Source organism: Podarcis bocagei (genome assembly GCF_964188305.1).
Source record: "Podarcis bocagei genome assembly, chromosome: 2".
Taxonomy (NCBI): Eukaryota; Metazoa; Chordata; class Lepidosauria; order Squamata; family Lacertidae; genus Podarcis; species Podarcis bocagei.
In genome coordinates, this window is record NC_138126.1 from 54,729,582 (window position 1) to 54,757,037 (window position 27,456).

At 40.5% G+C, this 27,456-nt stretch overlaps 1 protein-coding gene and 2 long non-coding RNA genes across 21 annotated transcripts in view; 1 reads left to right on the top strand and 2 right to left on the bottom strand.

The window, feature by feature from the left end:
- Nucleotides 1-19,307, top strand: part of LOC308577227 — a 29,202-nt gene extending 9,895 nt beyond the window's left edge. The window contains exons 1-3 of one of the 2 annotated variants that reach the window (XR_014003528.1): nt 75-156; nt 11,258-11,379; nt 17,665-19,307. This is a non-coding gene — a long non-coding RNA (uncharacterized lncRNA). Of the gene's footprint in view, nt 1-74; nt 157-11,257; nt 11,380-17,664 lie in introns of those variants that run through there. The other variant, XR_014003527.1, reaches the window with a different exon arrangement.
- Nucleotides 14,742-17,377, bottom strand: LOC308577226. The gene is made up of 2 exons (XR_014003526.1): nt 15,988-17,377; nt 14,742-14,951 (listed from the first exon to the last, which is right to left on the bottom strand). It is a non-coding gene; the product is annotated as an uncharacterized lncRNA (long non-coding RNA).
- ATP2B2 (ATPase plasma membrane Ca2+ transporting 2) overlaps nt 18,691-27,456 on the bottom strand; it is a 368,316-nt gene continuing 359,550 nt past the window's right edge. For 13 of the 18 annotated variants that reach the window (XM_081176143.1, XM_081176141.1, XM_081176156.1 and 10 more), the window contains one exon: nt 18,691-22,275. In XM_081176143.1, coding sequence (XP_081032269.1) covers nt 21,964-22,275 — 312 coding nt within the window. In that variant the 3' untranslated portion in view covers nt 18,691-21,963. Of the gene's footprint in view, nt 22,276-26,219; nt 26,276-27,456 lie in introns of all 18 variants that reach the window. The other 5 variants (XM_081176142.1, XM_081176146.1, XM_081176148.1 and 2 more) reach the window with 2 other exon arrangements.

Consider the following 27,456-nt stretch of genomic DNA (forward strand, 5'->3'; position numbering starts at 1 on the left):
AAGTTAAACAAGCAGCTCTCAAAGTCTGAGCTGTCCCCTCCCCCTCCCCCCTCACAGTTGCCAGGAAGACTTGCACAAAGTCCTTCCTGACCCCTTTCCCACAGTCTCTTTCGACTGGGGCAAGAGGCAACGTGCAAACTCAGCCCCTCTGGAATGGTGAGTACAATGGAAATCGGGTGTTCCCTTGTGTTGGCTGCTGTGGGCAATTTAGTTCAATTGAGCCACCCTCTATATTTAACAGGCTTTTTGTTCCCTGAGAGACTCTAAGGGACCAATAAGCATGGTTCATGAGTCACTGGGCCTTCACTTTTTACTTTTAATAGCTTCTTTCAAAGATAGCTGCAAGAGCAGATCATATTCTTGCTGTTTCTCATCCCAATAATATGAATTGGCTTAAGCTGCAGCAGCAAATGGAATGACTTGTGTTACTGTGCTGATGAAATGTCACCCACACCTCTCTTTCAAATTATCAATAAAAAGCCGCTCAAGGGACAGGAGGACACCCAGTCCCTCTCTATAACCATCAAGTGCCCCAGTACCCCTTGGATGGTACAGTTGTGTCCATGACAAGCAGATATTAGGAAGCTGTGGGATAGCTCAATCCAGTGCTTTTTTTCTGGGGGGACGTTGGGGTATGCATACCGCTAAACATTTTGTGAATCTAAGTTTGGCCTAATTGAGAGGCAGTATTTCAATATGACTAAGAAAATGAGAGTACCCCTAAACAATTTTTTTAAAAGAAAAAAAGCACTGGCTCAATCAGTAGAGCATGAGACTCTTAATTTCAAGCTCATGGGTTCAAGCCCCTCCCTGAGTAAAAATAAAATACAAACCTGCATTGCAGGGGGTTGGACTCAATTACCTGTGTGGTCCCTTCCAACTCTACAGTTCTATGAGTCTATGATTCTAAGGAAAGAAGCCAGGCTCAGGTCCTAGAAGCTACGTTCTCAGCAGAGCATCTCATAGGCTGAGCTACTAGGTGCAGTTGAAAAGTTATTGTGAAGAGTTATGTTCCTGACACTAGAAGGCATCCTTGTCACAGCAACCATATCAATTTGCAGATGAGAGAGTTGCTCCTTCTGGATGTGTAAGTTCTTTAATTATCTGTTTTCATATCTTCCCTGGAATACAGGATGTGCTTGTGCATACAGATTCCATGTGTGCAAAGTTCTCTTCCGATGTGGTGTGTGTGGCTGGTTGCGGCTTACAAAAACTCGGTCCAAGCCGTACCTTCATCTTGCAAACGGAACGGGACTTACAGCAATGTTGATAAATTTTTAAGGTGGAAAATGAAACTGTCTTCAAAGAGAAGATTGAGAAAGCTTAGCTGTCACACAAAAATCACCTTGGTGACTGTTACCTTAAAGGTGACTTAGCTCCTAGAGTTATTTTGGTTTTAGGAGAAGTACTGAAATTGGGTCACCTTCAGCATGCAGTGCAAGTCTACAGTTCCAAGGCACAAAAAGGTGCTATTCAAATGGATTCTGCCAAACCAAAATAATTCTAAAATATTCACAGAAGGACAAAGAAGCAGTGGAAATATTGTATCACTAATTTTGCCAAGTGTTTTATTCCAGGGGTTTATAAATGTTAGAATACAGCATGAGGAGCAAGAAAAACCTTGCTTTTGGAAAGAGTGTATGTAGCTTCCTAGGTTCCTTGTTAGAAGGATGCTCATACATATTATCTTTCTGTCTTAACTGTCCACTTCCACAAACACACTGTAGTGGTGATTAAGGTGGCTATGCACTTATTGTTGATCTTCAGGAACACAACCATCAGAGAGATTTGTCTCTGTAAATAAAGATAATGTACTACCCCTGGACTGGCAGAAAAGATTCCAGACACAGTAAAAATGTGTTTTAAATGTCCCAGGAAGTGGTGAAGAGTCTCAGATCTACAGTGGTACCTCTGGTTACGTAATTAATTCATTCCAGAGGTCTGTTCTTAACCTGAAACTGTTCTAAACCTGAAGCACCACTTTAGCTAATGGGGCCTCCTGCTGCCGCCGCGCCGCCACCACGCGATTTCTGTTCTCATCCTGAAGCAAAGTTCTTAACCCGAGGTACTATTTCTGGGTTAGCGGAGTCTGTAACCTGAAGTGTATGTAACCTGAAGCGTATGTATGTAACCTGAAGCATATGTAACCTGAGGTACCACTGTATTAGTAAAGTGTCTCCAGAACAACCACATTCTTTTGTGATTCCAGATTCCAATTCAGAGAGGAGGGGGCCTGAGCAAGGCTAGAAGGGGTGTGTGTGTGTGGAGCTGATAAAACAAGAGAAGGTGGAAGTAATAACATATGAAGTTTCTGATGGATCTAGTTCAGTATCCTGTTCTCACAGTGGCCTGGGGAGAAATGTTTCAATTTTTGAAGCTACAAAATCTGCCTCCCAAAGTCTAAATTGCTCACAAGGTTTCAGGAGGCCTTTCATGCAGTTTGTAGTAACTCAAAGGAAGCGTGATTCAGCTTGGAGAAGTCTTTAATCTGTCTAAATATGCTCATTTCAGGGTTTGTTTGATTACACTACAAACCCCTGCCTTTGTGATAACATTTCACAGCATTCCAAACCTCCCACCTATTAACCATTTTTGTCCTAAAGGAGAACAAAAGTGTGTGCCAATTCAGAGTAAAGGAAAGTACTGGTCCAAGAAACATTGCTGTCACTCTTCATGACTTAGCTAAATCTGATTGGCTATGAAGCATCACGACATGGTCACATTGACTATATCATGGGTAGGCAAACTAAGGTCCGGGGCCGAATCCGGCCCAATCGCCTTCTAAATCCTGCCTACAGACGGTCCAGGAATCAGTGTGTTTTTACATGAGTAGAATGTGTCCTTTTATTTAAAATGTGCCTATGGGCTATTTGTGGGGCATAGGAATTAGTTTATTCCCCCCCCCAAAAAAAATATAGTCCAGCCCCCCCCCCCCAGGTCTGAGGGACAGTGGACTGGCTCCCTACTGAAAATGTCTGCTGACTCCTGGACTATATGATACCTGGCTGGCAGGCATTATCCTTCTGATAATTAGTGGAGAACCTTAAATTAGTGCAGAATGGGGTTGTCAAACTGTTGATAGGTTTGAGGCAACCCGATAATAAAACACCAAATCTGCTACAGATACACTGGCTGCCTATATCCATCTGAACCCAATTCAAAGTGCTGGTGTTGGCCTGTAAAGCTCTTTATGGTTCAGGATCCCAATATCTTCTGGACCACCACTCTTGATATGAACCTATCTCTACCTTTAGATTTTCATCCATGGCCTTCCTCTGAGGGAAGCTCTGCATGTGTTGGCAATGGGGTGAGCCGTCTGTCAGAAGTTCTTCCCAGGGAGGTCTGCTTGACACATTCACTGGCATCTATTTGGTGACTAACCCTTTCCCCCAGGCTTTTGGTGGACTGAGTTAATGACAAAGCTTTCTGTAAAGGTTTTTTTGGGGGGTGGGATGGGGTAGGGCTTGTTTTGTGTATATCTATCAATAGCTATATATATATTTGAATTGTATGTTCTGTGTATGAATTGTTAATAGTGTGTTGTATTTATTCTTGTTTTTAAATGTGTTGTAACTTGCTTGGGAATCTTTGGGTAAGAAGTCTAAGAATAATAATAACAACTTCCTGCTCATCTAGTCCCTAATACAAGAAATTAGCATCATAGGGCAATTGAATTATAGATCTAGGAAGCAACTAAGTGAATTTTGGGTAGAGAGATTCCCCAACTATAAATCACCCCTCCCACCCAATTCCTTGGGCTCTCCCAAACAGTAAATTTCAAGTTTGTTTTTGTTGTTTAGTCATTTAGTCGTGTCCGACTCTTCGTGACCCCATGGACCAGAGCACGCCAGGCACTTCTGTCTTAGAACTTCAAGTTAGAATCAGTCAAACACTGTTTCAGGAAATCCCTATTGCTTACCCTATTTTATCATGCTCCATCAAAACTACAATTTAGGCTGCAGTCCTATCCCTACTTATCTGAACTTAACAGGATTTACTTCCGAGTTGACCTGGTTAGGGTTGTGCTGTTCATTATGAAGTTGAAGAGCTTCATGGGACTGCAGTATTGAAATACAAAACTGCAATGTCTACACAAGATTGGTTTAGATGGTCTAGGGTGACACTATGTGGTTAATTCAAGCACTGAAATAGCAACAGCATATACAGGTTTCAAAGATAAATATTTTCTTTTCAAGCTGTTAGAACAAACCTTAGTTTTAAATGAATCAATCCTTCTTACAAAGCACATCATTTGTTTCATGGAATGGAATGCACACTGGGAAGGTTTCTATGCATAAAATGGGGAGGTGCTTGAAATATGGATGCAAAGTAAACATCTGAGGTTCTGTTTGTTGCCTGAAAGAGTCTTAACAGATTACTGCACATTTACCAAACTAGTAAAGAGTGATCTGTTAATAAGAACTTAGAATAAGAAACAAAACCAAACAAAACCCCTTTTGTTAAATTTAAAGATAATTCAACCCAGAGAGACACAATTAAAATGCACAGATCAACTGTATAGTGTTCCCTCTCACAGTGGAGTAGCGAGAACACCTATAACTTTCTACAAGGTAAAGATACATGCAGATGTGTGATCAATGTGCAGGATCTGCCCTCTGGTCTCAATCCAAAAAGAAACACTGCATACTCATTTCTTCTGATGACTGATCAGAGCCTAAATATGACAACTATGATTATCTTATTATTTATACCAGGCATACCCAAACTCGGTCCTCCAGCTGTTTTGGGACTACAATTCCCACCATCCCTGACCGCTGGTCGTGTTAACTAGGGATGATGGGAGTTGTAGTCTCAAAACATCTGGAGGGCCGAGTTTGGGGATGCCAGATTTATACACACCACCCAGCAAGGAGACCTGTTGGCCTTGGGTGGAGTGCACTGAGTTGTGCTAAGGATTTATTTATTTTTAATGGTGAGTGTATGCCAACAACTATCTGTGGCTCTCTATCTAAATAACTTCCTACACAATAAAGCCACTATAAATACCTGAAATGAACATGACTTTGGTGTGAATAACAGTGCTGGTCTTTAAGTGAGTTCTTTTTTAATAAAAAGGTTTTTTGGTTTTTTAATTTAATTGAAATCATCCAACACAGGAAGGGAAAGTCTCTACATGTCAATTGCCTTACAAGAAAAGCTCTTATGCTGCTTTCTGGACTTACTAAATCTTAGATCTAGCCGATTGGTGGCTGTTCTCAAAGAGGGTGGTCTTTGCTGGACTAGATCTCTGTGTGAGTTGTCTGCCAGATGGTGGGAACTGTCAGCTTTGACACCGCCCAATCGTATTTCAAAAGGTGTGTGTCGCTGAATTGAGCCATGGGGATGGAGTGTCACGCTTCTATGGGTAAAGGGCTTTGAATTCAAGTAAGAATAGCAGGGATCCTGTTCTTCACAGTGCTGAGACCCCCCTCAAAAATACCATCCCACTTTTGCCACTTCATTTTCACAGCCTTCTTCATGGACTGCAAAAATAGGTCTGGATTTTTGGAAATATTCTCTTGGTGCAAGAGAAATTAAACAAGAATCAGGGAGCCTGATCGTAAGTGGTGGCAGAACCAACTTTGAAAATAGATCATTTCTTTAACTAGCAGCTCTTATAACACTTGCAGTGATAGAAATTTCATCAATGGCCTAATGGACTGTCATCTTTCCTCATTTTGCCTCTTGTGATGGATAGGAATGTTGGAGAATTCTGACCCAAGCAGGACTAGAAATTGCCAATATTCACTTGTTCATCCCTTGTCTGGAACAGAAATTAATCCAGTACAACTGTCGTTGTATTCAGTCCTCAAATGATATATAACAATACATAATTGATGAACCCCTGCCCCCAAATTTACATTGTGTTTTCTCTGCATTGAAATGGTGTAGAATAATGTAATGATAATATAATTATGTAATTAATTACATAAAACATCGCCATAGCAGATACCATGGCAAATAATGCTGCTTTTGTTGGAAGCAGAATGGAGGCAGCACCATATGTCACAAACACAGGGCGGATAGGAAACTGATGCCTTCTTACATCTCTAGACAGGTATTATGAAGTGATGTGGGGTTTCAGATGAATCTTAGATGTTCCTCTTCTGTTCAAACACTTTTATTCTGTTCAGCTTGTTTTCCTTAATCTTCGTTTCTTTTTTATAGTCTGATTTCAGTTGTAATGTGCATGGTCCTTTGCTGTGAATTCACCACTATGGACTTTTGTCTATCTTGCATCTTATTATGTTATTACTGTGGATTCACCTAACTGGTCCAGTTAGCACAGGCATAGGCAAATTCAGCCCTCCAGATGCTTTGGGACCACAACTCCCAACATCCCTAGCTAACAGGACCAGTGGTCAAGGATGATGGGAGTTGTAGTCCCAAAACATCCGGAGGGCCAAGTTTGCCTGTGCCTGAGCTAGCAGAAGCTTGTGCTCGTAAGAACTTCTGCCAATGCAAGAGTTTTCCACCCTCTCCTTCCCTGTGTGCCCCCCTTCCTTAAATTAACTGTGAGGGATTTAGAAGAATCCCCAGAATAGCCCACAGGGCAGGAGAGATCTTTCCATCACACAAAGAGAAATGTTTGCGCTAATGGAGTGAGCTCCTTAGCACCAGGTTCCTCTCACGATTTGCCCTTTAGTCACAAAAACTGGTCTCCAGTCTGTAACCACTATCTCTCACAAATTTTATACAGATGTGAACGGTTAACTGCAGTTCTTCACATTTTGCATCTCTCAAACTATCATTTCAGGTACAAAAATGGATCTTAATGTTAAACCCTTCTTTCAGTGTTGGTGCATATTTCCTACTTTTGGGATAACTTCTTTTGATTACCTCCTGCAAGTGTTTTAAGTGGTCGCTGCTTCACATCCACATCTAAGATTGGGGGGTGTCATATGAATTTCCAAGGGGCTCTTAACTATGGCTTGTGCTAGGAACAATAAAAAAGCATGCAACAGCAGTCATATTTCAGCACCATAAGCTGGAAGAGCACTTCCGGAAAGCAGATTTTCCCCCCAAACATTCCTTGAGAGAGCTCATAAGGACTGAGCCGATTCCAAAATGAAGTGAGGGGAGATGATCCAGCACTAATATTAAGGCTAGTGGAATGCTTGATCTCTCTCATTCCACTCAGTGTAACTACCTCCCTGGCAGTGTCTCCCCTCTGTGTGCTTCTGCAAGAAGATTTCCCCCCACAAAAATAAAAAATAAAACCCATTCCTGTTACCACTATAGGCCCATTTTGGTGGGCAGAAAAATTGCATGCAGGCCACCCACTTCATTCAGGTATATTATGACTAACCAAATGTTGGAGCAAATGTGCAGCATGAAGGTATTATGGGGTACAGGTAGGCATGTCATTCCCTGTAATACGTCTGATCTGGATCACTGCTTCTCAATGGTGTTTAAAGGCTTATGTACTTGAGCCACAGAAGCAATTCATTAGCCATGCTTCATGATTGCTGCTACAGAATAAATAAAACACAAGCATTAACAAGAACACAAAGTCAGGTGCAAACTCTCAATGAAGCCTCGAGAGCCCAGTAGGCAGGAGATGAAGTGGCTGGATGAGGGGAGTTGTGCAGTGGGTGGAAGAAAGGTCCAGCATTTCCCCTCCCACTCCTTCTCCACAGCAGATTGCCTGTTCCCAAGGATGACTGAAGAGAAGAGGTTATGTTACATGCTGTAGTGGTGTCACATGTAGTTTGACCCTCTCATAGCTTCCAGTACCATTTTTCTTTTCTTTTTGTTGAGTAGCTTTTTAAGTGGCATTTCTTAAGTGTGCTGTGTGTGTAATACTGATGTGTACCTCTTGGAATTTGCAGAAGAGGCACCGTGCTTTAATTGTAAGTGTGTGGAGACCATGAGAAGTGATGTAAAAGCAGTGCTTCCCTTGGTGAAAAAAGTAGCCTTGCACAGGGCCTGAGCTGGGGTGGCCAAACTCCACTAGTCACTATTTTGATTGCCTGGAAATTTGCATACTGCATCTTTGTGGACTGAAGCTGGCAATCTTTGGTGATGTTTTTCAACACTGGGAACAGAATAAGCAAATGGCATCTGTTTCTCAGCTGTAGCAGGAAAACTATTTCATTGTAATTTTCAACTGGAAATAGCTTGAGGAAAGTCAGTTTTCAAAATGGTTTATAAAGGGATGCATGTAACTGTTTTCAAAGAAGATGATTTCCAGTTATACAGATTAACCTAAATGGGAACATAATTCTCTCTTTTTTAAAAATTTAAGCAAGAATGAAACACCAAACATACATGTAGGCTAGTATTTTGAAACTCAGAATTAATTGTCAGTGATAAGTATTGCATTGTCAAATAATGAATGCTCTTGGTATTTCCTTAGTGAAGCCTTGGAAATGAAAAAGAAAAAGTTAAAATTATCACTGCAGAACGACTGCATTTCAGTTTTGCTACCAAATCAAAGACAACTCTTTGAGATTTTCAATTAGGATTACTGGGAATGTGGGCACGTGTATCTATATTCTTTAAATATGCTCCACACACATATGGGTCATTCTTCTGAACCCTGTATATGCACTAAAAAGAGTACTGTCCCTTTTTTGTTTCTGCCTGCATTATCTACAGTATTTGGCTTTATCAGACAAACTTACTTGGTGATCAGCGGCTTAACAAAAGGAGTTTGTTGCTTCAGCCTCCCACACACATCAGTTTGCAAAAGGGACATAAATGTGTTCCAGCAGCCAGATACAATTTAATATGTTGCATTTTGGCAGGAGAGAAAGAGGGGTTTTAGTTGGACTAGGATAAATGCAGCTGATAGAATCAGATAGGGCTGCAAATAAGGCTCTGGGTATCTGATACAAGATTAGCAATTGCAGTGTCTACTTTAGAAGTTGATTTGCTTCCAATATGCTTTGTTTGAAGACCTGCAAATCAGCCATGGGGAATGCTTTCTGGCCAGTGAGACAGATTTTAATCTACTCAATCATGGTGGGCCAAATTTGACAGGTAGGAAGGACCTGTCAATCATCTCTTGTCATAGTGATGTCAGGTGATGCCGCACTTTGAGGCCTTGGTTATTGGGACTTCAAAACACAGCACAGGGCTGCTTTCAAAGGGCTTTCAAAGCAGGTTTAAAGAGCAGTGTGGGGTGGTTTACAAGAGGTTTTTAAGCAGCCTCACACTGCTCTTTGAAAGTCATTTGCAAGCAGCTCCATACTGCTGCTTAAACCTCAGCAAACTGGAGTTTAATGGGCCCAAACTCAAGTGTCTTATGCACAGAAACTTACTGATTCTGTTGATGTTTACATCAGTCATGAGGTGGGGTGTCTTACAGTGGCTATTAATTCCTGAGATCAAACATTGGTTGGTGGTAATATTGCCCAGATCCTAAGCTTCAGGAAAAGTTCATTGAGATGCTGTCCAAGGTTTCCGAAACAACATCTTATGGTGGTCTCTAAAGCCTTTTTGTGAGCTTCAGCAACATTGGACACCCCCTACCCCATCAGTCTTTTTGTCACCTTCCCAAAGGTGGATGAGGTGCTGGGCTTTAGGAAGGAGGAAAGTGTTAGGATATTTCCGTTCCACCTTAAAAGGGAGCAGGCTTTGTGAGTCACAGAGTCTGCGCATTTCCTGTTCACAGGATGTTTATGTTTTCTGTTGCTTTCGTTCTCTCTCTGTGTTGTAGACACTGATGCAGGCAGTCATGTTTTTCTTTGTTCTGACCAACGCTGAATAAACTTGTAAATCATGCTCTCCTGCGTGCAACTTCTGCTGTGAATTATCTGCTGATAGAGTGTGCATGAGCTCCAGAATGTGGCAAGCTATTTTCTGGAAACTCATGTCACTAATTGCTGATACTGCGTATCTACAGGAGATCGATGGACGTCCGGCAAACGGCTTGGGGCCATGATGGACTTTATCTCCCTGGCAGTATCCCAACAGAAAGAGGGCTCTAGGACCCTGTCAGAACCTCATGCCTTCTTCCCAAAGGCCAGTGCTTCACTTACCCAGCTTTGGGAAGGTGGCACGAGGGCTGTGGTATGTGTGTCAAATTTTTGCCTCACCTTCCCCCCTCTGGAGGGTTCAGTGTCAAAGTACTATTGCAGTCCACTTGGTATGCTTGGTATGAAAAGTTGGGCCTCCCTGCTGTGTAACAAAAAAAATTTAGCATGATGGTGTTTACACCAGTTACCATTGCATGAATGGTCATAGAGTTGGCTGATGCTTACATTGGCCTTCCTGCCACAGCCCCAAGTACCAGACTGATTTTTGCCATTGTTTTATATCCAATTGTGTGCTTACAAATTGTTAAGACTTCATATATTTATGGCTGTAGATGATCCAAAATCCACTCAAAGAACTTCCATATGTAGGGTTATTTTTGCCAGAACCACCCAATTTCGAAAGTAATCATGAAAAACAAATTGGATTGACCAAAACATATCTTAGGAACACAGGTTGTGGACTTGCATGGAGGAATTCATTTCTAAGAAAGTGATTACTTAAAAATAAAAAGAGTAGCTGTATGCAACTGGACAAGTAGAGCTATAGTCATGGCAGACGGGCAGCAAGAAACTAGGCAAGCCAGCAAGAGCTCTGAGCATGCACAAAATGTAGTGATACAAATGCTTATTGGCAGAATATTGATGCTTTTACTTCCAAGTTTTTAGAAAAGGCAAAGGAAGTTGCACATGATGAATGAAATCAGCATAAAAGGATTTCTCTCAAGCATTCCATGGGTGGGATAGGTGCTGTCGTCACATGCAAAATGTACCATGCAAAACAGCTGTCAGTTGTTAAAGAAGGGGATAATTAAATGCCACCTATCGTTTTAGATGTGTATGCTGAGAATAAAAGCAACTTGAAAACTAAAATGTCAAGATTTTGTCAGTGTGCGGAAAGGGGGAAAATGAAATTGGTACATGTAACTTTGCTTTTACAAGTGGATGAACAGGCTGGCAGATGTCCAGAAATCTGAAAAGATGCTGAAAATGAAGCATGTTTAGTTTATAATGAGCTGTCAAACTGTTTCCTATTGTGCTAATTCACTCTTCCTGTCAGATTAACTACTGAGTGATGAATTTTTAAATTAGTAAGCAACACATCCTGCTAATACCTATGCAAAAGGTATTTTAAAATCAAGTTGGATTTAACGCTTCCCAGCTATACCACCATTTGATTCCTTGCTCTCAGAATACTAAAGAGTGGTGGGACTTTTGTGGCAGAGAGTGGGGAAAATTACAGGATCCTCATTAACTATGGGATCTCTGGTTACCAGGTGCTCCACTTGCCAGCTGACCAGAGGCTTGTTTGCTCCTAGAACTGGAGAACAAGGAGGCTTGTTTTACACCCAGAACTCAAACATGAAGAAGGACCTCCGATGATGATTGCAGGATCCAGGTCAGTTCAGACTGGGAGAAGCGGTCGGTCCTTGAGGTATTGTGGTCCTAAACTGTTAAAGGCTTTATAAGTCAAAATCAGCACTTTGAATTGGGTCGAGAAACTAATTGGCAGCAAGTGCAGTTGGACCAGAATTGATGTAATATACACAAACCGTCTTGCCCTGGTGAGCAACCTGGCCACCAAAGTCTGCACCAGCTAAAGTTTCTGAACTGTCTTCAGAGGCAGCCCTATGTATAATGTGTTGCAGTAATCTAACCTAGAGGTTACCAGAGTAGACGACAGAAGTTAGGCTATCCCTGCTTAGGTAGGCATGCAGCAAGGCCACCAGCCGAAGCTGATGGAAGACACTTCATGCCACTGAGGCCACCTGAAACTGAAGTGACAGCAAAAGATTCAGAAGTGCCCCCAAATCTCATTCCTTCAGAGGGAGTGTAACCCCATCAAGAGCAGGCGATTTCCCACCCATCAGGTCCACTAACAGTGCCTCAGTCTTATCTGGATTGAGTTTCAGTTTGTTGGCTCTCATCCAGTACATTACCGAAGCAAGACAAGGGTCCAGCACATCCACTGCCTTGCCTGCAGATGTCAAGAAGTAGAGCTGTGTGTCATCAGCATATTGTTGACAACGCACTCCAAAACTCCAGAAAACCCCATTCAGTGGTTTCATGTAGATGTTAAACAACATGAGGGATAAAATTGAACCCCAGGCACCCTCCCATTGAAGGCTCCATGGGGCTGAGAAGTACTTCCCAAGCATCACCCCTGCCACATGGATTGGACAGGTGACATGTTGGGATAGCCCCATGATGGCAGCCATAAAGTCCTGCGCCACTCCAGAGCCAGTTGCTTTGGCATAGATGTTGAAGTCCCTCAGAACCAGCAGACTGTGGGTCCTCAACATTGCCTCTGAGACCAGCTCTGTCAGCTCAAACAGGGAGTCTGGTGGGCAGCAAGGCATGTAGTAAACCAGCAGAATGCTGGTTCAGTGCCAGGAACACACACTCTAGATCCCCTGCCCTGGCATACTGGACTGAGAACCCAGGAGAGAGAGATGCTCTCTATAGACAACAGCAGCTTCCCCTCTCCAATGTTTAAGTCTGCCTGATGCTGCACCAAACATTCAGGTGGGCACAGCTGGGTGAGATCAACTCTACCCTCACCCACCCAGGTCTCAGTAATACAGTCATACCTTGGGTTGAATGTGCTTCAGGTTGAGCGCTTTCGGGTTGCGCTCCACGGCAACCTGGAAGTAACGGAGTGCGTTACTTCTGGGTTTTGCCGCTCACGCATGGGCAGACGCTCAAAATGACACCATGTGCATGCGCGGGAGTGGCAAAACTCAACCTGTGCATGCGCAGATGCGCCGTCGCATCTTATGTTCTATTCAGGATGCGAACGGGGCTCTGGAACGGATCCCATTCCCATCCCGAGGTACCACTGTACAGACTAGATTGGCCTCATTCATAATCAAATAATGAATGAGGGAGGTCTTGGAACGACCTGGCATTCAGCAACAGCAGCTGCAGACCTCAGTACTGACTGATAGGACAACTGCAATTCACCAGGTGAATGGTGAGGCTGGCATACAGCACAGTCACTGCCTGCCTGTGCCATGTGCCCCTCACCCGGCCTGCCACACTCACCACATCATACCTCCTCTTGCCCAGAACCACTATGATTGGGGTCGCCCCTGCTCTCCCCAGCTCCTCTCTTCTCATCTTACATTCCCATTAAAACAAAAAACCCAAAATTTAAAAACAACCAAGTTAAAAGCAGTTTAAAACAATCTAAAACATTTTAAACAATTAGGGCAATAACAGAGCCTCATAACAAAACCCCCTAAACAATACCCCAACCCAAATTATTGCCTATCAATTACAGTATCTAATCCATGTCAAGCTGCACATCTGATTTACACCAGTTCTCTTCCCCCCCCCTTTAAAGGGGGTTTTAAATGTAATATTTTTATTATTACTAACACAATTATCCGCAGTGCCACACTGTAAGCCTTCTCTTACAGCTATTCAAAATCTCAAAATGCAATTGCATTCTGAAAATTCCATGTACACAGCTGCAGAATGCATTGACAAAAGTGCAAGTAGATAAATAGGTACCACTCCGGCGGGAAGGTAAACAACATTTCCGTGCACTGCTCTGGTTCGCCAGAAGCGGCTTAGTCATGCTGGCCACATGACCCGGAAAAACTGCGAACAAATGCCAGCTCCCTCTGCCTGTAAAGCGGGATGAGTGCCGCAACCCCAGAGTCGTCTGCGACTGGACATAACTGTCAGGGGTCCTTCAACTTTACCTTTTTTTAGCGAAACATAAACCTACCTCTCTGCTGAGACATTGTTTGTCCCTGTTTGAGCTTCTTGCCACAAATTTTCTTACAGAGGAAGGAGCTGCAATTGCAAACTTCACACAACCCGAGAGTCCCTTTTCCTTTCAACTGCTCCCCACTTAATTGCTGGTTGGTGGGAGGGAACTCAGCAGGATTATGAAATTGAGCTGTGGTCAGCATCTGGCCCATACGCTGGGGGTTCCCAACTCCTGATCCAGAAGGATGATTAAATCCATCACAGCTTCTTCCCTTCCTCTCTAACACCCACTGCTCTGAGTATGGAGTCTCCTATTGACAGACACATACCAGAGCACCCAGTAGAAGACCTTCAGTTTTGCAAGCAGCAGGTCCCAGGCGGGTTCATCCCCCAGCAATTCCAGGCAGAGGTGGGAGAGACGGCTGGTCTGAAATCCTGGAGAGCTGCTGTCCATCACCACTGAATTAGATAGACTGCTGTTCTGACTTTATATAAGGTTGCTTCCTAAGTTCCTACACACAACCATGCTAGGAGTTGGGTTCATGCAAAAACTATGTGCCTGCAAGTTATACACTGGATTGTGTTCTACACCTAGAAATTTATTCATTGATTTACAGGAAAACGAAAAGTAGCAAATTTGTCTCAAGCAGAATCCTTAACGGCAACTTCCTGTATAGCAATTCTCTTACTTCATGTGAAATAGCTACCTCTAGAAATCTGACTTGATCAAAAATGGTTTTCTGTCCTACTTTAAAAACACTGTTATATTGTAAACATTTTGCAAACTTTTATACATGAGCTTAAAATGTATAAAACTCGTGAGTTTAATTTTAAGAAACAAAAATAACTTTCCAGTTTAAAATTTAAATTCTAAACACAATATATAAAAATCAGTGGGAATTACATCAGTGGCCCTGACCCAGAAAGCCCGTGTACACATAAGTATGGCACACACACAACTAACGGGGCATTGCAGAGGCAACCCCCCCCCCAAAAAAAAAACAACCAACAACCAAAAAAGGAAAAGAAACTCTGAAACCATTTTGGGTTAGAAAAAGGCACAACTTTATTTGATGAGCTTGCAACACTCCAAATCAACCAGTGCGAGAATTAGGCACATCTCATCTTGACATCTTATTGACAGACATACTTAAACAATAGTAATCCGAAGGCCGGAAGATCCAGAGAATGCAAACCAACAGTTTAACTTCTTGACATTCTTCTTCTCTGTAGGCAATTACGTGGTTAGAGCTTGGGAAAAATAGGTAATATTATTAGTTTCCATTTGGGCTAAAACTCACAAGCTACAGTGTAACACATTATTACTGAATGTACTTGAGCCCACTGAAACCAATGATCTAGACTGGCCATCTCATTGTACCTGTATTAGGAATGCTTTCCTTAAATCAATCTTTCCCAATCGTGAGTCTAGATATTGTGGGGGAAAGAACCATCTCTGACCAGTGGTCATATTGGCTATGGGTGAGGGGGATTGTAGTCCAACAACATCTGAAAACACAAGGTGGGGGAAGACTGTCTTAAGGGCAAAATATCAGTATTAGGATTGCTGTGATAATCTGCTAGACTTAGTAATTGGTAGCTGGATGTGCAGACTCTTGCACAAAACAGTTGAAGAGGAGGAACATACTATATGTGCCCCTTTGTGCAGATGTCTGTCAGCATTGCATTAATGGGACATGAATTACAACGCACAGTCAAATGCCCATTAATTTCACAAGTACTGCAACAAGTGGTGTGTAATGTAACTCTGCAGGAGCGGAGCTGGATTAGGATGTATATAGACATGAAGAAGCAAACTAATGATTTTGAGCCTCTGTAGCTGTTACTTTCTAGGTCAGCCCTTCCTCAAATTATTAATGTATTCATGCATTAAGGCAAGGCAGCAAAAAATAAAAAGATAGAACTGTAACATAGCTTCCAATATTTCACATACATTTGCAGATATAAAATGCCAACATGCACAGGACATGTTCTGACCACTGTAACGCATAACAGTTTGCACACTGCTTTTTGACGTGGAGGTGGGTGGAGGAAAGAACCCTGTGTGTGCATAAATGATTTGTAAATACAGGGCTATTTGAGACACGCCACAGCATCTCCATAGATACCCAAAAGCACGTGTAGGCAAAGAAAACTCCACAGAAATATACAGACTCAAATTATGCATCCCTAAATTAGCACTGTTTGACCCCCCCAAAAAAAACCCTGTTACAGTGATACTATCCCAATGACCCAGTTTCAGATACATACTAGCACGCCTAATTACCTGTGTCAAAGGCCAGTGTCCAAATCCCAAGATCCTGTACTGTATACCTGCCCAAGCTGTGACAAACTGCAAAAAAATAAAGGAATAGTATAATATACTTCATCAACATAAAACTTCCACCCTAACAAAGGACCATCAGAACACACAAAATATAGGAAAAGAGAGACCTTGTAACAACCATGCCCAATCAGTGGAGGAGAGAAGCTTGCCGCCAAAGGTTGGTAAGGCAGGTAGTCCTTCCTCAAAGACAAGAACGGCTAGCAGCCTGATTGTCCTTGAATCATGACAAAATGCACCTTCCAGGCAGTCTAAACCCCATGTCAGGGTGCATTGTGCCTGCCATGCCCAAACAACTGGAGTCATCATACTGGCCAACAACTTCCTGCCATTAATCATGTGGCACAGAAACCCAAGTATGGCTCCATTAAACCAGTGTGGCCAAACACGGCCATCAGAGCCTTTTAAAAATTATTTGTGGTGTAGTTTAAATGCAATATATATTGCATTGTAGCAACTTCCCCTCAGGAGAGGGTGTAACAGGCCTAACAGCATATATTTTCCTTCTTGTGAGCATTTATGGAACAGGGCTAATTCAGAATATTAGGTGTGTTTAAACTTATATAGCTGGACTTATATAGCTGGACTGAGCACTCAAACCACATGAATTTCTGGTGAAGTGCAGTGATCTACTATTGCGAATCTAACTCAAATTGTCACTTTAACTTGTTACCAATTGCTTTTTTGAATCTGATATTTTGTATTTGGTGATTTAAATGAGATTAAATAAATTAAATTGATTGTTTAACAAAGTATTATCAAGTACAATAGTTAAACTATAAAATTTAAAAATACATCTATGTTGCACATTTTACCAAACAGCAGTATAAATTAAATGCAGGCACTCAAGGTTCACATTTAAGGGAATCAAATTGTTAAAGCTAATGGTAGAATTGATTCAATTTAATATTACTTGATGGTTTTCATAACAGTAGAGGGTAAGTTGCTACTGAAATGGTATATATACATTTTTATATGGGCATGTGGTAACTTATATGTCAAACCTTAAAATATGTTCTTCCATTGTCTCTCTAGGACAAGTTTTTATGTCAAGCTGCTTATATTCTTCATGCTTTGAGAAAAAGCAAGAAGCAGGGGACCAAGTCACTTATAACCAATGCAGAAAATAGTAATAGCTGCATTAAATTATATCCCACATTGGTTCCATCATTTCCATCCAGCATTAACATCCCTGGCCATTGCTGCTGCTTATTAGAAACACATTAACTGTGATACCCCATTCAGAAAGCCATTACTATTTGCAAAGAATTACTTCAAAGGCATCTTCCTGACAGAGTAGTGCAACCGACCTCATACAAAACCATTGGCTTAGACTTCTCATACCACAGTTTTCTTTCTTTAAATGATCCATTTTAAGTTGCCGGGTAGAAAATAGAGGGTCTCTGTGTGAGCTGCTTCTAACATTTTCACTCTGGCCAAATAGTGAAACTAAAGCCTCCATACTCATGATACAGTGCTGACAAAGTGGCCCTTCAGTTCAGAGATTATTACTGTTTTTCATGAGTTTCTGAAACTATCTCCACTGATAGGGCTTGCTAAACATTAAAAAATAAAATGGAAAGGGAGGAGTCAGGGCTATGTACTTTAATGCTATTGCAGTGGGAACACGAAGGAATCAAAAAGCTTTTGCAACTCTGTTTAACTTGAGCATTGATGAAGGTAGCCTCCCCTGTTTTAATGATTAGAATGCACTTACCCTCTCCTGATTCTGTCAAGAAGGCTGCAGATATGGAACTATCCATGAAGGAGTAACTTGCATGCTCTCTGCAGTAATACTTGGTAAGTGGTAACCAGTTTCATCTTTCTTTTTTAGTAGAAAAAAACCCTCAAATGTTTTTGTATTGTCATGTGCCTCATCACTGCTTTTTTTTTTTTTTTAAGCGGGAGGAAGAGGCAGCCTAAATAATGAAAAGTTGCAAGTGAATACAATAGCTCTCATCTTGTCATGCAGTGGCAAGAATTTTATTACCACATTCTGCTTTCCGATAGTTTGTTTTTTTAAAAATAAGGTGTAGTAAAATTCTTGCCTTTGCATATAAATATGATACAAAAGGTGATTATAGAAAGTGAATTTTTCACACATCTGGATCTGTTGTATGGTACCCTCCTTACTATTTGGCAGGATACTGGTGATGGAGCTAAATTGGTCAGACATGCTTACCAACTACAGATGTGGTATAGTTGTCTCTATTGACACACACAAAATCTCAGGGAGAGGCTTATGACTTCCTAGCAAAGATCGCTTCTTCTTTAAGGGGGCTAGCCTTCGACTTGGTGAACCACAACTGATCAGCAAGCAGCTCCCAAGAGAACATTGCCCCCAAATCCTTCAGTGCTCCAAAATATTCATAATAATGTAAAGAAAAGCCTGCTGGATCCGGACTTTGTCCCATCTAGTCCCGCATCCTGCTATCACAATGGCCAACCAGTTGCCTATCAGAGACCAGTAAGCTCGACCTGAGCACAGAAGTGCTCCCTTCCAGAGGTTTCCAGCAGCTGATATTCAGAGGGATAATGCCTCCAACTGCAAAGACAGAGCATAGCTATCATTTATAAGTGTCTGGTATTAAGTGCATTGAAAAATACATGTGTTGTTTCAACTGACAGTGGAAATAAAGAAGGATGTTATATTCAGACTTTTATTGTTCATGCTGCTTTGTGAATTTATTACTTTTTTTTTTCAATTTCCACTTGTGCTCCTGCCAGGAGATAGCTATTAGACAGTAAGCAGCAAGAGTAAAACGTTATCATTTTGTTTCAAACTATAAAATAATTTACATCACATAATTTTACTGTTGTGTGTTTTTTTTCGTGTTTTTTTTGAAACCACAAACATTCCAGCATCACACTGTAGGAATAACAATAGAAAGCATAACCTTTTGCATAGTATTAAATGAACAGAGACAGTAAGTTCTTTATTTACAATTATTGTCTAGATTTAAAAAATTCATAAAAACAGATGAATAAACATATAGGAATAATATCCCCTAGTGGGATGAATTGCCAAATGTACTGCTGTATTTTTTTCCACAAATCTCATGCTTTTAGGTACAGTACGCAGAGAGCAAGCATTTTATGTATTGCAGTGAATTTCAACATATAGACCATTTTGGTTTTTTGATCCATTCTTCCCATCATAGAGAGGCCAAGCAATTAAGAAAGGGAACAAGGTGCAAAGCTTGTAGTTGAAAAGCTGTTATCAGCTCATCTATTTTCTCCCCCCCCCCAGTCTGTTTATCATATACATATATATATATATATATAAAGAGAGAGCATGGTTTCTGTTGACAGAATCCGAAGTTTCCTATGCATCACAGTTAATATATATGTTATATTGTCTTTTTCTTTCCTTTTAAACTATATATGTACAGAATGAAATATTGGTTTCTTTTTAACAGTTTTTCAAGTCTCAAATAGTACCCTACTAGTTATTAAGAATCTGTCTTACAATGCGCACACACAGAAAATGAAATGAAAATCAAAAAAGTATCTGATGAAAATCAAGCTTGAAATAAAAGGCAAATCATCAATGTTAAGATGTTAGGGGGCAAAATATTCCAGTGCCAACAATTTTGTAGTGTCTTCAGCCCAGAGCTACATGCTTTTCCCTGTAAATAGACTTTATTGTATTTCAAATATAGTATCCCAAGGAGATCATAGAACCTCAGTGTTACACAAAAGTTAGTTGCTGTTATTTACAATCCAGGGATAAACCCTGCCTGTCAGTCAGTCAGTTTGATTTTAAGAATACTGTAAGCTGGTCAACTGGACTGTCATGCCAGCTTTGAGATTTAAGAAGCGGGTAACACTGTCTGTTGAGAAGAGGGTTGTGTAAGCCTGGGTAGGTTTGCTGTTCAGCCAGACGTTTGGATCAGGGTGAATTATGTAGAGCCAAAAGACATTAAAAGCTTCTTACGAAAGTCCAGAAGCTGGCAATTCAAGGTGGTTAGAACTTTACCTGGCAGAATAGTTCTGATATGCCCTCAAAACATTAGTCATCTGAAACTGTAGTTGGCCAGGAATCTCATCTTGTCTGAAGAGTTTTTAGCTTGCAATAGTTCTTCTGACTACAGTTGTTCCACCTTATTAGCCAACTTTAAAACAGCAGGCAATACAACAACATATAAAGTTTTCAAGTTAATTTAAAGGGCTTTCCCCCCAACATTTCTGGCATAATTGATCATATTAATCAAAATGTCTTTTGCACTGTACAAGTTTATGGAAAAGATCATTTGCTGAAAAGTCTTGAAGCAAACCTTGTATTAAATACAAAAGTCATTTATGAAAAATCTGTGACCCACAAAGTGCTTTGCATTCAAGTGGTTGACATAGCAATTATATAAGCTTTTAAATTACCAGGGCTGTTACCATCTTGAAGAAAAAAGAAATCTCACCCAGAATATTGCAGTTGTTTACAATGGCTTTCAGTGTAGAAAGCACAATACAAGGGGAAAACAACATTAGTGGATTTGCTATAATATACTTTTGTGACTACAGGAAGACAAGCTTGGTTTAAAAATAATCACACAGAGCACATTTCAGTATACACTTCATAAAGTTTCATTCAGGTCTACATAGTGCAGAAATGATATTATTTTTCTTTTTAAATGTCAAAGCAACAAACCATAGTGGTTCTCATCCAAAATGCCAACAGCCCATATTTTTCAAGAAATAAATGACTAAATTTCTAATGGAATAGAATCCAGCACACAGTATTTAAACATTAGTTTGATCTTCATACAAAGCCAAATATAACTTATTTTTTAACTGATATTCAGAAACTCCACTGAGGTTTATTATAATCTTTAAAAAAAATATGTTTAAGAAGCCATTGCAATACACTTAAATAATGAAATGGCCTCATCATTAAGTATTGCATCAAAATAAGGTCAAATAATTCATTAAAAAAGAGAGAGCAAAAAACCTGATCATTTAAATGTGTATTTAAAACAAAGGAAGCCTTTCTGTTTCATCACCCTCTATATAGGATCACAATGCTACATCCAATATATTATATTTTGGCTTCTTTTGTTATTTGCTAGCAATATCTACATTATTTAACAAAAAAAGAAAAACCTATCAGGCAAAAATCTGATCACAGTTGTAATAAAACATCCAGGGTGCCATATTACAGAAATTTTCATTGAATTGAGCGATTTGAATATTATCTCGGCAGGAAGTGCTGTCTTAATCCTACAAATAGTTAAGGATATTATCTACAGTTCTGTAAACAAATTACATTCTTTATTTTTAGGACATAAATAAGTTAAAATATAGCAATTTGAGCAGAAAAAGGCAACATGCCAACAAAGAAACTTTATATATATATCTATATCTGTATATAGATATAAATATATATATGGATATATACACATATATAATTATATTATGTATATATTTATATATTTCTATATATAGTCTCATAAATGCTTATTTTAGGTTCCTCTGTCCAACTGGTGCAAATCTACTGTGCAAGTTAAGCTTTGCAACTTCAAAAAAAAATATTTAAATTAATCTATACAACTGAGTCCATGCCACACAAGCATTAAAAAACCCAAAAAAACTCACAGACCAGTGAATTGGATAAATAGCCTCAAAGAAGTCCTCTGCATTTCCTGCTTAAGGAATAAAAAGAAGGGAAGGTTGGAAGTGGGTAGTACATTCATGCAGGAGGGCATTTGTATTGTTTTTGTTTGTTTCTGCGGGGGAGGGGGAGCAAGAGGGGAATATGTAAATCAGCCATATGTAAATCCCCCCAAACCATCATGATCAGTGGTTCGTTCTGTCCCCCCCTCTCTCAAAGTGAACAGGAGTTCAAACAGCTTCTCAGCCAGCATTGTTTATACATATCTCTCTATGTATATATTTATATTAATATTTTTGCAGTGACATTTTCAGCTAAAGTGATGTCTCCAGGCTATGGATCGGGCTTCCTGGACTAGAAGAGGTAGCTGATTTACTTGTATCAGTTGTAAGGTTTATTCCACTGTCGATAGCACTATTGTTCTTGTTCAGTGAAGACGGTGGACTTGGGTTTTGCTTGAGTGCAGAGTCTTCTTCTAGTTCTGTGTCATCAATGAGAGGGATATGGGGCTGGGAATCTTCTATCCTAAATTCAGGATGAGTCATAAAGTTGTGAATGGAGGTTCTAGATTCTGGTTTTTCTAACCCTTCATAGAGAGAGCTACGGAATGCCTTCACGACGCGGATCTGAGAGGAGGGAAAAGATAGAAAAGATGTCAGTGGTAACTGCTTTTTCAAAACATCTCATTATGATTTACATTTTTTTGTTTTGGTGAAAAAAATGTGGCATATGGTTAGGGCAGAGCAGGCAGCTGTAGTCCATAGTCTCTGGATGCTAAATGCATAAACAAGTGGCTCAGTTTTGTGCATTTTAGGTGTCTGAATCAACTGCAATGTTAAAACCATATGAGATTAAAGCCATCAGAACTGTTCGCAGAACTGATGGGAAGCATTGGTTAAAGAAAGCAAACATCCACTCATGTGATATTTCCCTAGTAAAAGACAAGCCATGTTAATCCAAATGCAAATGTAGAACCATGCATGTTGATAGTTTGCAGTGAATAATTAAGAAAGCTTTTAATTTATTCTTTAAAAAGTTTCATTTATATAGACAAAAAAAAAAACCAACACAAAACAAATTGTATGTCTCAAACGAGAAAGCACAAAACATAGACACAGTTGGATGGATGGATAGGTATGAGAGACAAACATAGGAGCCAAATGTAAGAACAGAGCATAGGTTTTTGAAAAAAGCAAGATCTAAATGAAGCAGCCAAAAGCACACGCGCGCACACACACACACACACGCACACACACACAAAAAAAGCCAAGCAGACAAAATACTTAGGCAAAAACATGCTATACAGGAAAAAGTCACAGTAATCACATAAACACAGCTAATTGGCACACAACAACTACACTTGGAAGCCTGGATAATGTGAACATGTAATTGTTGATACAACTTTTATTTTTTCTTCATGCATATGTGAGGTAAACACTCGAGTATAGACCCACTGTTCTAGCCATTTGTTTTTTAAATAACTTATTAATAAACAATTAAGACTAGAAAATTATATAGTGATTATTGGGTTTCATATAATTGAATTACAAAAGTCCGATTCCTTCATTTTCTGTGGCTCACTTATGAACATCATTCATAAAGTTAAGTGCATAAGGTGGTACATTTTTATGCCTCATCTGCAGTACTTGATGTCCATTTAGTTATGTCAAGATATTTTCTTGCCTTTCCATCACTAAGCCATAAGAACATGGGAAAGCCAGGTACTTAATAGAAGTAATGTTCGGATGGCCCACCAATTAATTATGCCTGCACTGAGCTGCAGGAGCAGCAGGATGCATTGCTGAGTCAGCAACGGACAAATAGTTCTCCGTGACCAGAAACAGGAGAGCATTCTAGATTCCTTCCAGAAGTGGCTTGCCTGGTGGGCTCTTGCCAAAGCAGAGGCTTCTACTATGTTATTAGTGAGAAAAGACAGGATTTCTTGAAGGAAAGAATTAGCAAGGAAAAAACAGAATGGCAAGTATGTGAATTGTTGGGAAATGTATTATGACTATAAATGAATTCTAGAGTTGTTGAGCTTTTTATTTTTCTCCAAATTATGAGTGAGGTATTAATGCTAGTCTGAATGAGGTACTAATGGCAAATGCATTGAGCAAGGGATGCTCACCTGGAAATGGGTGAAGAATTTTAAATCTCTGGGGCCTTTAGAAATGTTTGAGTGTTTTATTTGTTTTCCAACATTTGCACCCCACCGTTCTTCCATCATGAAAAAACAATCTGGCATGGATGCCTCAACCATCCATACACAAACCACCTTAGCTTTTGCAAAGCGGTAGTCTCATGTACCTTTTGACTACAGATTACACATATCCAACATGGTGCATGCTTGGTTCTGAACCACGATTTATCTCCTTTTATTATTCTTTGTGCTGGAGGTCTTGTGTCTTTAAATTGCATTTTATCATTCTACACTGTAAGCTGTCAGTGTCATAGAGGGGAATTATATTACTACAGTAAATAAATAATGTGTGCCAGTTATGGTCCACAATAGATGGAAATGCTCGATTGACAAATCTGTGAGATCTTGCCCAAATCTTAATGGAACCCACTATTGTTGCTGCTGCTTCAAGAGCACCACTGAATACCCCAGGTAGGGAGGCTTCAGCAGCAGGGCGGCAGTGGAAAGGGGGGGAAACCTATCCCTTTTGCCTCAGGTGGCAAAATGAGACACACAACCCCTGTGGGTAGGAAGCCTGTTCTATCTTGCCCCTGCAGGCCCAGGTGGCTTCGGTGGCACAGAGGGCTGATTTCCAGCTCTGACTAGTTCACCAGCTCAGCCATTCCAGGATAGTGATAGTAAGGCAACAGTGATTCACTCTCTGGAACCTTCCCGTTTAGAATCTTACATTATGGGCTGTGGCATGATATTCTGATATTTTATCTTTGCATGTGTCACCTACCCTGGGGGTTTGCAGCAAGGAGTTGGGTGTACAATTTAAAAATAAATAAAAATACAGGATTGGACCAAGCATATATATATATCTTGCATATATAGTGTTTTATAACTAGAGAGCCACTGTGAGTCAGGGTAGACAATACTGAACTAACTGGAGCAGGGGTTGGCAACCTAAGGCCCATGGGCCACAAGTGGCCCATGGGGGTCGTTTAAATGGACCACAAGCCGCCTCCAAACTGAGCTGCCCGCTTGGTGAGTCCCCATGCACTGTGCTAAACCAGCACAGCGTGGCGCAGGGACTCGTTTTGTGGCTCCAGAAATCGCGACGACACACTGAAAATCGTGTCTGCGCAGACACCGGAAATCACATCTGTGCATACACAGATGCTGGAAATCATGAGCACGAGTGTTCATACACACTCACAATTCGGCCCATGGAGGGAATCTCTGCTGGTGTGAACCGGCCCAGGCAAGGTTTACCTTGCCGACCCCTGAACTAGAGCAATCACATGACTTTGTTATAAGACAATTTCCTATGTAGCCATTTACCAAAGTAGTCCTTCTCCTCAGAAGTAATATGCATGTGTCTAAATATGCAGTGTGATCAACAATCTCTTCAAGTAGAAGATACTTATAGGCATCAGCATGAACCTAGCCTGTTTCCGAATAACTTGAGATTCTGACCTGAGAACTTTTAAAAGAAGGACACATTAGAAAAAAATATTTTGTGCGCTAGTGCCATACTTCTGAACTCCTTTGTGAGCTGGGTGGGATGGGGGTGGGGAGGTTTAGTGAATCTGCAGGAGTCCTTCTAAGGAAGGGTAACTCACAAAATTCTGTTGCATGCTGTTGATCATTGGCCATGCTGGCTGGGGCTTATGGTAGTTGGAAACTAACTAACAATATCTGGAGGGTCACTTTATAATTAGGGTCTCCTGAAGTTATATTAAAAGGAAGAAAATAGTTATATAGCTATATAGTTTAATTAGCTCACTAAACTGAGAGTTGCGAGGATTAAAGATGTAGACTTTTGGGCTATTTCCTTATATAGGCAGGTTTTAATGACACTCATATAAGATCGTATGTGTGCTTGCTTTCCATGTACATGTGGGGACATACCAGAAATAGATATCAACTACATGGCGATCATGTAATGGACAGTGTTCATGAAACGGACAATGTCAAGAGATGATAAACAACGATGTACAGCTCTCTTTTCTCACAGGAATGGAGACAACAGGAAAAAATGAACTGCTCTTAACACGGGATTACGGGTGGGGTTAAGGACAACACGTCAGGACATTTTGACATGGCTTTTAAGTTTCCACTTCTTTCTTCTCTGCTGCTGTAATAAAAAGTGCTTCAATTTTGCCCCACACTGAAAGTGAGACATAGATATTTGCATCCAGCAAAGAAAAGATAAATACAATTTTTAGATACTGCAGATTTTTACCTCTACTGAAGAACAAAACCACCCTGATAGAATATCACTCCTAAGTACAATGCCATTTAAATATGCAGGACCAGTTTTCAGATGTACTACAGTAGGTAGCATATGAGCTTATACTCGAATGTTTACCTGGCTTCATATAAGCCAAGTATCTTGAGTTTGGTTCACATTCATTGTCAGGCTCAAGGTTAAAGACTCACAACCTCTTTTTATTTCACTCTCTCCTGCTGAACCCTTTTGTCCAGTGATCTCTAGCCCTCTGGGAAAACAAACACATTTAATATTCAGAAAGTAGAGAGTTGGGCACTACAAAAGCAAATATTGCAATTTTACTGAAAGGACAGTAAGGCGGTTAGTTTATAAATGTAAACATGAAGTCCGTTTTGCCAAGAGATGCCAACTCTTAGGTTTAACTGCTTCTATTTTTAGTTAAGGATGTGGTTGTGCAAAAGCAAGTCTTATGTTGACTTAACTGCAGTCAGACTTCCCTTCGTTTTGAAATACGGTTCAGAGCACTGAAAATATTCAGGGCCATTTCACCGCCAATGGCACATCAGCAAGAGGACTTTGAGAGTACAGTAATGTACATGGGATGTTTTCATGAACTGGCATCACTGTGCGGGTTCTGAGTTTAAAGCTACAGCAACATTTTCAAGCCAATACACCACAGCAATGGCATGAGCATTGTATGGAAGTAGTAGTTCAGACAAGTGCCATTTATATAGAAAAATAATCCTTCTACTCTCAACATATTTCAAAAAGAATGAAAAAACAATGCAGAATGCATAATCATTGTTTGCTAGCAACTTCATGGGAAACAATGAATTGTACATTACTTAGTGATAGGATGGGGTCCATTCACAGACTCACTAACCCAGTGCTTTTTTTTTTTTTACATGCAGTGGGGATCCTAAGATGTTGCACACTCACACCCACAGAATGTGGCATTGCTTGGTGTGGTAAAGGACCCCTGGACAGTTAAGTCTAGTCAAAATCAGCTATGGGGTGTGGCGCTCAACTCCGCTTTCAGGCCAAGGGAGCTGGTGTTTATCCGCAGACAGCTTTCCGGGTCATGTGGCCAACATGTTTAAACCGCTTCTGGCATAATGGGACACTGTGACAGAAGCCAGAGCACACGGTGTGTGTAAAGGTACATCAATAGCATCTATACTCAATTCCTAAACCCCTTTCCTCCCTCCTAAAAGAAAAAAAGTGGGGGAGCAAAATGATACTGGGATGAGATATACAAACTGTAGAGGGTCTGTGGGTCAGTGTCCCATAATGTTATCGTCTTCTTTTTAATGCTAGAAGGCCTATCAAGAGAAATAAAAGCTCTCTCCTTTTTCTCCGTGGCTGAAGATTGTTTTTAAAACAAAAATAAAAAACCCTGCATCTTAGCTAATGGAGTTCAAAATTAGCAGTATATTTGAAGCCTATCCA